Source organism: Lineus longissimus, chromosome 14 (genome assembly GCF_910592395.1).
Source record: "Lineus longissimus chromosome 14, tnLinLong1.2, whole genome shotgun sequence".
NCBI lineage: Eukaryota > Metazoa > Nemertea > Pilidiophora > Heteronemertea > Lineidae > Lineus > Lineus longissimus.
The window spans coordinates 2,387,653-2,401,165 of NC_088321.1; the positions used below are offsets into that span (position 1 = coordinate 2,387,653).

Consider the following 13,513-nt stretch of genomic DNA (forward strand, 5'->3'; position numbering starts at 1 on the left):
TAGAAAAGCATTCTTTTCCATTTATATGCTTGGAAAGAATTAATCACAAACGTCGAACCTTGGAGTAAATTGTCCAAGAAGGAGAAACAGGAGCTAACGTTCTTCTGGTCTCCACACCACAGAGCTCTGCACACGAATGGGGCGAGTATAAGAAAACTGATAGAAAATGAACCTATGCACTTACGTAAGATACTAAGAAGGTAAGTGCATAGGCCTAAAATAAACTGTGATTTGTAAACAAGTCTCTTGATGGCGTCCACCACAAGCCAGCACCATACATGTTGTTACAAAATAATTAACTCAGGTCCTATTTGACCAACAACCGAACATCGCGCATCGTCAGCTATCATCACCGCTATCAGATTCACTTTCCAAGTCATTATGACACACAAGGCCTTACTTAGTCAGTACATTTTTTCCGACCTGAGTTGAAACGTCAAGGTTTTCTTGGTCATTTGACCGAAAATTGTAGTCAAATCGGTTCAGAATTGACTGAACTACGTGGGAATGATTCCGCGCAGGATACACCACAAACAATAAATAAGTGAATATCCACAAACAATATATGATAATTATCGTGATTATTGTGGGCAGCTCAAAAAATATGTTTTGTACAAGTCCCAAAAAATCAGTGCGATATACTTTTCTTGAAACCCATTATATGCTATTGAAGTGAATTCTGCTGTAATTGATGCAGCTACACGTCGCACATGTTGGTAATAATTTTTGATTTTGAAGATTTTTGTCATTCAATACATGTTATCAACTAATTAGCCTATACTTTTACTGTCCATCTTCTTCTGAATTGGGTCATCTAGTTGAAAATAAAATAATCCGCGTTCATACGAACAAGCGCGAGGATGTAAAGAACATAGTATTAACGAGTACATGTATATCGCTTTTCAAAAATCCATAAAAGTTTATAAAAGAAAGAAAAAAATGCCTCGCGTTTTAAAAAACTATTTCTCCACGGCGGTTGGTTGATCATTGGCAACACGTGACCCCTCGACTCTATTTGGACTTAAAGTGATACTATGATGTGATTTTCAACTTTGCGGAAATACGTCCGTTTTTAATTGTTGATCGCAAATGTAAAGCTCAAATTTTCCATTTTTGATTAGATGTATTATAAAATAGCTGTTTTAATTGCGTCAGACTGGCCAACTGCCGAAGACGTTTTGAAAAACCCGCACTATGTCATGTGATCTCATGACATCACAACATGAACAAGTCAGACGTCGAATATTTCCCTATTCGCTCTAGGAAGAAGCTATATCCGCAGTAGTTCGCGTACGCTCAGGAAAATCTAATGAATATTAAATGAGGTCTAAAAATAGTTTTAGGAATACCATTATTATGACGTCAGCGATGGAATTTCCTGGTTGGACTTAGGAAATTTATGATGAAATGACTAGGGCTGTGGACTTGGGGGGAGGGGCCGGCCGTCCCTTCCCTTACTTCGTTACCTCGAGATGTTTTCCAAATGTGCTGGAAGACCCCCAAGGGCAGACGAATTTGGAGTTGGTTCTCGAAGTTGTGTTCCGGCGGAGCATCAGGAGGAGAAGATGAACCACCGGCTTGTGACCTCTTGACTCGAACTTCATGATGACGGCCCGGTTCTTTGATAGGGTCAGGCCGGCGGAAAACCCCAACACCTTCAGTTTTGCTGGTGTTGCCGCAAAACATCGCAGCACAACGCCACCCGACAACCCTTTTCTTCTTCTTCTCCATAATCTTCAGTTCTTATCATGTATATATTGTGTAAGGTCAGGATGGAATGTCAATGGTCAATGGCAGTTGTGAATAAATGAATGAGATTTTTTTTTCCGCGGCAATGTAAACCACTGCGACCGCGAAAATGTTCATGTTGTGACGTCGTCAACGAAAACGTCGTCGGCGTAGCACGATTTCAACGGCATCGAAGCGAGCCGTCCTTGCGGGATTAAAATCATCAATTTCTAGAAAATGTGCATTTCGATTCAAAAACCTTACCGACTTATGAGAAAGGGACGTAGTCATTTGTCAAAAACAGCTTAAACATTATATGGTGAGATTTTGAAACGAGTTACCCTTTAACCGATTTATGCTAAAAAAGAAACACTCCTCATTACTTATATTTCATCTCTGTAATGTTAAACGCGGCCCATCTTCGACCTTCATTGCCAAGCATCAGAGGTGAGTTCTTTTTTAAATTTCTGCATAATAGGCTAGTCAATCTAGCTCATTTTAGGGCTTGACCCACCACAAATTGCAAAAGAAACGATTCCACCTGTATTCATTCAGGAATATCCCCCTAAACACCATACTAAAAATCTCAATGAATCCAAATAGGGGAAAGGGGTCAAATATGCTAATTTATGCTAATTAGTAGCCAAATATAGGGAAACAATGACTTTTGTCCAAAATCATCCAAATCAGTCAATCGAAAACCTTACCGATTTATGAGAAAGTGACGTAGTCATTTGCCAAAAACAGCTAAAACATTATATGGTGAAATTTGACACGAGGTACATTGCAAAGTTTTTGACTTGGCTAAGCCAGAATATTAAGTTATGACAAAAACTTAAGAATCTTTGAAAAACCGGGCCCTGCATGCATTATTCACTGTTGGCTGAAAAGATATGTACCTGCATTTCCACGGTCGGCTGAAGAGGTGCCAGCTTTTCCACTGCGGTCTGAAGTGATACCAGCGACTGAAATGCAAAGCAAGTAAACATCATACCAGTTTGTATTTTTCTATGGTTTAAATAATGGAGAAGCACGATTCACTCATAAATACTTTACAAAATCAAGTGGATAATCCGTATGATGGAATCAGATATTAATTTGATAACGAAATAATTTTCAATTTGGGAACGGAGATTTCAGCGTGAATGTTGTAATGTTGAGGCAACTGTGTAAAGCATGCTGAAAGTCTACATTTGATGGACAATTGAAAAGAAAATACTTTAATATTTGTTAACAGTGGCTTCAGGGCCACGTCAAAACAGAGTATACAGAGGGTCAGCAGTCGATATCGGTAACATAATAAATATGGGAAATCCCAACCATCGCAGGGCAGTTATATTTAAAGGTTACCACCCTTCGTCAGTGCTGCAAAATCCGCGTCGAGTGCGAAATATACAACGTTTACCTAAATATGGTGAAATATGAAGACTATCCACAGTGGCCTACTGGACTTTGCGCAAAGAAAGCAACCAACGTAACGGTCCCTAGGTATTTTTAGCTCACCTCTTAGCAGAGGTGAGCTTATCCCATACCGTGGCGTCCGTCGTCCGTCGTCGTCGTCGTCGTCGTCGTCGTCGTCGTCGTCGTCGTCGTCGTCGTCGTCGTCGTCCGTCGTCCGTTAGCAGGGCACGTTTCGTAACGGTTAGAGCTATTGAGTTGAAACTTAATACACATGTACCCTTATGTAATGACACCTGGGAGACCAAGTTTCGGTCCGATTCGTTTCATGGTTTGGCCACCAGGGGGACAAACGTTAAAAGTGAAAATATGCAATATCTCCCTTAATAGTAGTCGGGAAATTTTGAAAAAAATATGGTAGGTACTTCTAGCAAAGGTGCATCATATATCCTCCGGGTTTTTGATTTGACCTCCTTTTCAAGGTCACAGAGGTCAAATGGTGTAAATTAGCCGTTAGGATGTAACGATGGCACGTTTCTAAACTGCAATGACTATTGATACCAAATTTGGTACACATTTACCCCTTAGTCAGGTGATCTCAGGGACCAAAGTTTGGTCCAATATGATTCACCACTTGACCACCAGGGGGCAAAATCCAAAAACCTTAAAAATGTGATTATTCCTTAACCTCTTGCCCGATTGCCACCAATTTGATATCATGGGTACATCTAACCACCATACAGTATATGTCACACAGGTTTTTAATTTGACCTTCTTGTCAAGGTCACAGAGGTCAAATTGCGTAAATTCGCCGTCAGGCCGTAACTATGGCACGTTTCTTAACTGCAATGACTATTGATCACAAATTAAGTACACATGTACCCCTTGGTCAGGTGATCTCAGGTACCGAAGTTTGGTGCGATCTGATTTGCCGTTTGGCCTCCAGGGAGGGGGCCAAATCCTAAATTCTTCACAATGCCATTATTCCTAGTAATGACTTGCCCGATTGGCACCAATTTTATATCATAGGTACATCTAATTCTAACAACCATTCAATGTGTCACCCGGGTCTTCTTTGATTTGACCTACTTTTCAAGGTCACAGAGGTCGAATGTACTGTAAATTGGCCATTTTGGGGAAATTGTAATTGCTTGGACCTACATCAAACCTAACACTACATGACACAAGACCATGCTCTTTGTCCATCTTTCCTCCACATGAGGTGAGCACAATGGCCCTGGCCATTTCATTATTTTCCTTAGACAATACAAAGCCTGGTCATCCTAGGGTCGTGGTTACATAGGAAGTTATCATTGCAAAAGAAGGCCAAACGCAAGCTTGGGTAAAGCAGCACACATAAGTCGAGCACATACAAGCCATGACACAAAACACATTCGGTTTTATAATATGGATTGGCAGTCAACTTAGCGAAGGCATACATTTTTAGTTGCAGGTGATTCACTGCCAGTTAAAGGGACTATTATTTTGTCACATTAGGTACAGTTTGGAATATGAATGTAGCCAAGTTCATGGGGATGGATAGGTGACGCCAGCATCTAACCGAGCATATTATTTGCCTTGGCCATAGAGGGCGCTACCAGTGCAAATCACCGGCAGTTAAAGGGACTAGCATTTGACATAAGGGTAGTTTGGAATATCAATTTCGCCTGGTTCATGGGGATCGATAAGAGGCGCCAGCATCTTACTAAGCATACATTTGCCGCTAGAGGGGCTAAAGTGCAAATCACTGGGACTATTATCTTGCGACATGGGGATGGATAGCTGGCGCCAGCGTGGCAGATGGACCACACCAAAGAGTGCATCTCAAGATAAACCATAACAGAAGCACTACACTGTCAACTGGAGGTATTCTGTGGCCGTGTTAGCCCCTGGTTTAATTTATACTAGGAACAGAACCTGAAGCGGTCAAATATAATGGTCGCTCCCCCATTGCGCTTGTTGCGTTGCGTTGCTTTCTTTGCGCAAAGTCCAGTAAGCCTTTCATCAAATGCAAAATGGCCAAGCGTGAGATGTTATGTCTGGTACTCTCATCAGTGAGTGAAAGTCGATAAATGAGCGACAGTGAACATGGCCAGGCTTTGGGAATTCACGACAATACAGTGCAGTGCAGACCATTTATTTACTCAAGAAAAATCTAATTTAGAAAATGTAAAAACAGCACATAACAGCTTATCTGAAAGAAGGAAAGGAAAGAATTCGAATTATGTCAAGAAGTTACATTTAGCGTATTTTATTAAAATAGGTATAATTAGCGTATTTTATCAAAATATGCAAAATAGAACTTCTTGACATGATCATTCTGGTTCTTTTCTCCTTTTCCACTGTTTCGATCGGCGTCGCCTAGCGGTCTCGGGTATCCAAAACGACTCATTTTAAGCTTTGGAGAACTTTTGATTTGTAAAATTTGGATGAAATTCGAAGCAACCTAACGTGTATACTATGTTGTATGTGTAAAGTGTGTAGTAAATATCTAACTGTCACTGGCTCATCTATTGTGAATCTCAATTCAATGAGTTACTATAGAGTACACAATGAAATATAATGATTCATTAGCCCAGCGCATGATCCATACATAACCTCCAGAAAGCTCTCCACTGGTTGCAGTGGTTGATAGGGTGAGGGACGAGGCCGGTCCACTGCGTTCGCACTGTAAGTATATTATGCTCGGGTTGCTCAGGAAGGACTCACTGGGGCATATCTCTTTGCTTTTGCTTTCGGCATGGTCCAGCCGGGTTTCCAGCAGTTGAAATGGCTGAAACCTCGTGTGTGAATATAACGGTAAATGACTGCACCCTCTCTTCCACCAGGTCTGCTGACTGAGCATGCACAGAGGGAAAAACCATCGTGGCGCACTGAATAACCACAGGTGGCCAATAAGTTTTATTTTTGATTAATTCCTTTCTGTAACAAAATCAAGAAGAATTTACACCAAGGCGTCCAAAATATACCACGGGATAGAATAATTCCGACCAATTACAACTCATTGACCGATTTAAAGGGAAACGGTATTAGCCAATATGCATCGTAGTCAGACAGGGGGGTGGGCGGAAATGAAAATACTACCGTTTTAAGTTGAACAACTTTTTAAATGTAGATTTGCCGTGATTGCCGTGGCCAAAATGGCGTGTATTACTTTATTTCAAACAAAACATCACAAAGGAAGTGTTGATGATAGCTGGCTTTCTTAATCATCGTTTGCAAGGAACGATTGTATACCTTCGTTCACCTGGTTGCAAATCTCAAATAGAGTCTTACAAAAGTATTTATTGATATGTTATTAAATTTTTACACATGTACAAGTCATGTACATTCTTCAAGAATCTTGAAAAAATCTGAACCAAATAATCTTACAAGAATCTTGTAACCCATGTACATGTTCATGTACACAGAAACGAATACGATCTTCACTAAGAATCTTTTAAAAAGAATCGTATCTGGATTTTTGACATGGACACTTACACTGTTGAAATATTTCAAAATCGTTCTTTTCTGAAAGCATGTACTCAAACAAAAGTGTCTAGTGTTGGCATTATAAAAATCTAAACGGACCATTATAGGTCACAGAACCCCAATATCCCCAATCCTCGAAGATCCAGAGTCAGTTGTATCCTCCTCCCCTTACTGACACTGGAATAAATCGATTGTATTTGCGGGGAGAGGCAGACAAATCTGATCCGCCCAAGGAAAACGGCTCCTACATCATTCCTTGAAACTCAGTCACTATTGAAAACAATCGCCGTATCTAAAACGTGCTCTTAATCATTGGCTGAAATTTCAAAAGCATGGGACGCATGTGCGGAATTTTTTGATCTTACACGAATATTTTGATATTACACGACAATTTTTGTAAGCAGCAAGCATCCTCCCCGCCTTCGGCCCGGGATCGATAAAAAGTATATAAATGCTCAGAAAAGAACAATATGACTTCTTGAGTAACTAAACAGCAGTTGGTATTCACTGTGTTCATTTGAAATGTGGTTTTGAGACACGGATGGTACACATTTATCATCGAACGGCGGGTGTATTGTGATATCAGTAAACAGCCGGCACTTGTGTAGGCCAGTCAATCTAGCTCATTTTAGGGCTTGACCCACCACAAATTGCAAAAGAAACGATTCCACCTTTATTCATTCAGGAATAACCCCCTAAACACCATACTAAAAATCTCAATGAATCCAAATAGGGGAAAGGGGTCAAATATGCTAATTTTTGCTAATTAGTAGCCAAATATAGGGAAACAATGACTTTTGTCCAAAATCATCCAAATTAGTCAATCAACGTGTCTAATCATATGTTTTCAGTATCAAGGAAATCTTGACAAGAAAAATTATGTTGCATCGTGGGTAATATGTTAATGAGTCACAAATGTTTGCCAATTTTAAGAAATCTTGATATTAGTATATTTCGTCAAAAATTATCCTGTTGTGACCATTTATGAGTCTAGCCCTAGCCCATTGGACTTAGAGGCATTGAAACCTAATGAATATAACTATAACTATAAAGTGTTGCGTAAAGGGAAATGTCCTCATTAGCATTATATAGCGTCACAAAATCAGGGTTAGTGTTTCTTCTTAACCGGTTTATGCTAAAAAAGAAACACTCCTCATTACTTATATTTCATCTCTATGTTAAAAGCGGCCCATCTTCGACCTTCATTACTGAACATCAGAGGTGAGTTCTTTTTTAAATTTATGCATTAGCTCTCCATATATATTACATATTATATACACTGCTGCCATCTTTGTTTTAATTAAGTTTAAGACAATAACAATATCTTAAATATGTAACATGAAACGAGTTCCCTGCTAATTGTGAAATGCTATGATGCATCTAATTTGTTTATAGCTGTCACACAGGCAGGTTTTATCCCAGTTAGATCACTTTACAGAGAATAGTATAGGTACTTAATTATTGCATCTGAAGCATGTGGCTTCATCACTTGAAATTGATATGGGGTGATTAGACACCTTGATTGACTAATTTGGATGATTTTGGACAAAAGTCATTGTTTCCCTATATTTGGCTACTAATTAGCATAAATTAGCATATTTGACCCCCTGCCCCTATTAGGATTACTGAGATTTTTAGTATGGTGTTTTGGGGGTTATTCCTGAATGAATACAGGTGGAATCGTTTCTTTTGCAATTTGTACTGGGTCAACCTGCTAATTTGACTGGCCTAGTGGGGTTTTTTCAGAGCATAAGCTCGGTCGATAGGACCGAGTGTTGGCCTGAGTTTCAGGATGTTGAACCCCGGGCTCCTGGACCAAAATTCACTAAAATTGTAATCAAAATGTGTGTAAAAGGATTGTTTTACAATTTTCTAATATTAAATTTCTTGAATGACATAAAAGGTAATATAAATCTATTCTCTCTTATTGCTGTCTAGCTTGGATGACGTTGCTGCCCTCGGCCCTGCTTTGGTCTAAAGTTGATAGAACCACCCCTCCCATTTTCTTGTGATGTTGCCCTATTCATTCTGGGTCACCCTGTAACGACCTCTACCGTCTGTCAAACAAACTGAGTGCGCGCATCGTCAGCTATCATTACTGCTATCAGATTCACTTTCCAAGTCATTATGACACCCAAGGCCTTAGTCAGTACATTTTTTCCGACCTGAGTTGAAACGTCAAGGTTTTCTTGGTCATTTGACCGAAAATTGTAGTCAAATCGGTTCAGAATTGACTGAACTACGTAGGAATGATTCCGCGCAGGATACACCACAAACAATAAATAAGTGAATATCCACAAACAATATATGATAATTATCGTGATTATTGTGGGCAGCTCAAAAAATATGTGTTTTGTACAAGTCCCAAAAAATCAGTGCGATATACTTTTCTTGAAACCCATTATATCCTATTGAAGTGAATTCTGCTGTAATTGATGCAGCTACACGTCGCACATGTTGGTAATAATTTTTGATTTTGAAGATTTTTGTCATTCAATACATGTTATCAACTAATTAGCCTATACTTTTAGTACTGTCCATCTTCTTCTGAATTGGGTCATCTAGTTGAAAATAAAAAAATCTGCCTTCATACGAACAAGCGCGAGGATGTAAAGAACATAGTATTATTGAGTACATGTATATCGCTTTTCAAAAATCCATAAAAGTTTATAAAAGAAAGAAAAAAATGCCTCGCGTTTTAAAAAACTATTTCTCCGCGGCGGTTGGTTGATCATTGGCAACACGTGACCCCTCGACTCTATTTGGACTTAAAGTGATACTATGATGTGATTTACAACTTTGCGGAAATACGTCCGTTTTTAATTGTTGATCGCAAATGTAAAGCTCAAATTTTCCATTTTTGATTAGATTTATTATAAAATAGCTGTTTTAATCGCGTCAGACTGGCCAACTGCCGAAGACGTTTTGAAAAACCCGCACTAAGTCACGTGACCTCATGACGTCACAACATAAACAAGTCAGACGTCGAATATTTTCCTATTCACTCTAGGAAGAAGCTATATCCGCAGTAGTTCGCGTACGCTCAGGAAAATCTAATGAATATTAAATGAGGTCTAAAAATTGTTTTTGGAATACCATTTTTATGACGTCATTGATGGAATTTCCTGGTTGGACTTAGGAAATTTGTGATGAAATGACTAGGACTGTGGACTTGGGGGAGGGACCGTCCCTTCCCTTACTTCGTTACTTCGGGATTTTTTCCAAATGTGCTGGAAGACCCCCAACGGCAGACGAATTTGGAGTTGGTTCTCGAAGTTGTGTTCCGGCGGAGCATCAGGAGGAGAAGATGAACCACCGGCTGGTTACCTCTTCACTCGAACTTCATGGTGACGGCCCAGTTATTCGATAGGGTCAGGCCAGCGGAAAACCCCAACACCTTCAGTTTTGCTGGTGTTGCCGCAAAACATCGCAGCACAACGCCACCCGACAACCCTTTTCTTCTTCTTCTCCATAATCTTGATGGAATGTCAATGGTCAATGGCAGTTGTAAATAAAAGAATGAGATTTTTTTTCCGCGGGAATGTAAACCACCGCGACCGCGAAAATGTTCATGTTGTGACGTCATCAACGAAAACGTCGTAGGCGTAGCGCGATTTCAACGGCATCGAAGCGAGCCGTCCGGGCAGGATTAAAACCATCAGTTTCTAGAAAATGTGCGTTTCGATTGAAAAACCTTACCGACTTATGAGAAAGGGACGTAGTCATTTGTCAAAAACAGCTAAAACATTATATGGTGAAATTTGACACGAGTTACCCTTTAATCGATTTATGCTAAATGAAATGGCCAGGGCCATTGTGCTCACCTCATGTGGAGGAAAGATGGATAAAGAGCATGGTATTGTGTCATGTAGTGTTAGGTTTGATGTAGGTCCAAGCAATTACAATTTCCCCAAAATGGCCAATTTACAGTACATTCGACCTCTGTGACCTTGAAAAGTAGGTCAAATCAAAGAAGACCCGGGTGACACATTGAATGGTTGTTAGAATTAGATGTACCTATGATATAAAATTGGTGCCAATCGGGCAAGTCATTACTAGGAATAATGGCATTTTGAAGAATTTAGGATTTGGCCCCCTCCCTGGAGGCCAAACGGCAAATCAGATCGCACCAAACTTCGGTACCCGAGATCACCTGACCAAGGGGTACATGTGTACTTAATTTGTGATCAATAGACATTGCAGTTAAGAAACGTGCCATAGTTACGGCCTGACAGCGAATTTACGCCATTTGACCTCTGTGACCTTGACAAGAAGGTCAAATTAAAAACCTGTGTGACATATACTGTATGGTGGTAAGATGTACCCATGATATCAAATTGGTGGCAATCGGGCAAGAAGTTAAGGAATAATCACATTTTTAAGGTTTTTGGATTTTGCCCCCTGGTGGTCAAGTGGTGAATCATATTGGACCAAACTTCGGTCCCTGAGATCACCTGACTAAGGGGTAAATGTGTACCAAATTTGGTATCAATAGTCATTGCAGTTTAGAAACGTGCCATCGTTACATCCTAACGGCCAATTTACACCATTTGACCTCTGTGACCTTGAAAAGGGTGTCAAATCAAAAACCCGGAGGATATATGATGCACCTTTGCTAGAAGTACCTACCATATTTTTTTCAAAATTTCCCGACTACTATTAAGGGCGATATTGCATATTTTCACTTTTAACGTTTGGCCCCCTGGTGGCCAAACCATGAAACGAATCGGATTGAAACTTAGTCTCCAAGGTGTCATTACATAAGGGTACATGTGTACCAAGTTTCAAATCAATAGCTTTAACAGTTACGAAACGTGCCCTGCTAACGGATGACGGACGACGACGACGACGGACGACGGACGCCACGGTATGGGATAAGCTCACCTCTGCTAAGAGGTGAGCTAAAAAGAAACACTCCTCATTACTTATATTTCATCTCTGTAATGTTAAACGCGGCCCATCTTCGACCTTCATTGTCAAGTAAGCATGAGAGGTGAGTTCTTTTTTAAATTTCTGCATAATAGGCCAGTCAATCTAGCTCATTTTAGGGCTTGACCCACCACAAATTGCAAAAGAAACGATTCCACCTGTATTCATTCAGGAATAACCCCCTAAACACCATACTAAAAATCTCAATGAATCCTAATAGGGGAAAGGGGTCAAATATGCGAATTTATGCTAATTAGTAGCCAAATATAGGGAAACAATGACTTTTTTTCCAAAATCATCCAAATTAGTCAATCGAAAACCTTATTGATTTATGAGAAAGTGACGTAGTCATTTGTCAAAAACAGCTAAAACATTATATGGTGAAATTTGACACGAGGTACCCTTTAAGTTTTTGACTTGGCTAAGCCAGAATATTAAGTTATGACAAAAACTTAAGACTCTTTGAAAAACCGGGCCCTGCATGCATTATTCACTGTTGGCTGAAAAGATATGTACCTGCATATCCACGGTCGGCTGAAGAGGTGCCAGCTTTTCCACTGTCGTCTGAAGTGATACCAGCGACTGAAACGCAAAGCAAGTAAACATCATACCAGTTTGTATTTTCTATGGTTTAAATAATGGAGAAGCACGATTCACTCATAAATACTTAACAAAATCAAGTGGATAATCCGTATGATGGAATCAGATATTAATTTGATAACGAAATAATTTTCAATTTGGGAACGGAGATTTCAGCGTGAATGTTGTAATGTTGAGGCAACTGTGTAAAGCATGCTGAAAGTCTACATTTGATGGACAATTGAAAAGAAAATACTTTAATATTTGTTAACAGTGGCTTCAGGGCCACGTCAAAACAGAGTATACAGAGGGTCAGCAGCCGATATCGGTAACATAATAAATATGGGAAATCCCCACCATCGCAGGGCAGTTATATTTAAAGGTTACCACCCTTCGTCAGTGCTGCAAAATCCGCGTCGAGTGCGAAATATACAACGTTTACCTAAATATGGTGAAATATGAAGGCTATCCATAGTGGCCTACTGGACTTTGCGCAAAGAAAGCAACCAACGTAACGGTCCCTAGGTATTGTTATTTTCCTTAGACAATACACAGCCTGGTCATCCTAGGGTCGTGGTTACATGGGAAGTTATCATTGCAAAAGAAGGCCAAACACAAGCTTGAGTCAAGCAGCACACATAAGTCGAGCACATACAAGCCATGACACAAAACACATTCGGTTTTATAATATGGATTGGCAGTCAACTTAGCGAAGGCATACATTTTTAGTTGCAGGTGATTCACTGCCAGTTAAAGGGACTATTATTTTGTCACATTAGGTACAGTTTGGAATATGAATGTAGCCAAGTTCATGGGGATGGATAGGTGACGCCAGCATCTAACCGAGCATATTATTTGCCTTGGCCATAGAGGGCGCTACCAGTGCAAATCACCGGCAGTTAAAGGGACTAGCATTTGACATAAGGGTAGTTTGGAATATCAATTTCGCCTGGTTCATGGGGATCGATAAGAGGCGCCAGCATCTTACTAAGCATACATTTGCCGCTAGAGGGGCTAAAGTGCAAATCACTGGGACTGTTATCTTGCGACATGGGGATGGATAGCTGGGGCCAGCGTGGCAGATGGACCACACCAAAGAGTACATCTCAAGATAAACCATAACAGAAGCACTACACTGTCAACTGGAGGTATTCTGTGGCCGTGTTAGCCCCTGGTTTAATTTATACTAGGAACAGAACCTGAAGCGGTCAAATATAATGGTCGCTCCCCCATTGCGCTTGTTGCGTTGCGTTGCTTTCTTTGCGCAAAGTCCAGTAAGCCTTTCATCAAATGCAAAATGGCCAAGCGTGAGATGTTATGTCTGGTACTCTCATCAGTGAGTGAAAGTCGATAAATGAGCGACAGTGAACATGGCCAGGCTTTGGGAATTCACGACAATACAGTGCAG

At 40.2% G+C, this 13,513-nt stretch overlaps 2 protein-coding genes across 7 annotated transcripts in view; one reads left to right on the forward strand and one right to left on the reverse strand.

Annotated features, from left to right (window-relative positions):
* LOC135498884 (uncharacterized) overlaps positions 1–13,513 on the forward strand; it is a 500,658-nt gene that overhangs the window by 32,838 nt on the left and 454,307 nt on the right. The gene's annotated exons all lie outside the window — the stretch shown is intronic.
* LOC135499187 (ovarian-specific serine/threonine-protein kinase Lok-like) overlaps positions 1–13,513 on the reverse strand; it is a 90,183-nt gene that overhangs the window by 27,105 nt on the left and 49,565 nt on the right. The window contains exons 13-14 of the mRNA XM_064789852.1: positions 12,043–12,108; positions 2,628–2,693 (exon numbers count right to left, since the gene is read on the reverse strand). Of these exons, the coding sequence (XP_064645922.1) occupies positions 2,628–2,693; positions 12,043–12,108 (132 nt within the window). The remainder of the gene's footprint in view (positions 1–2,627; positions 2,694–12,042; positions 12,109–13,513) is intronic.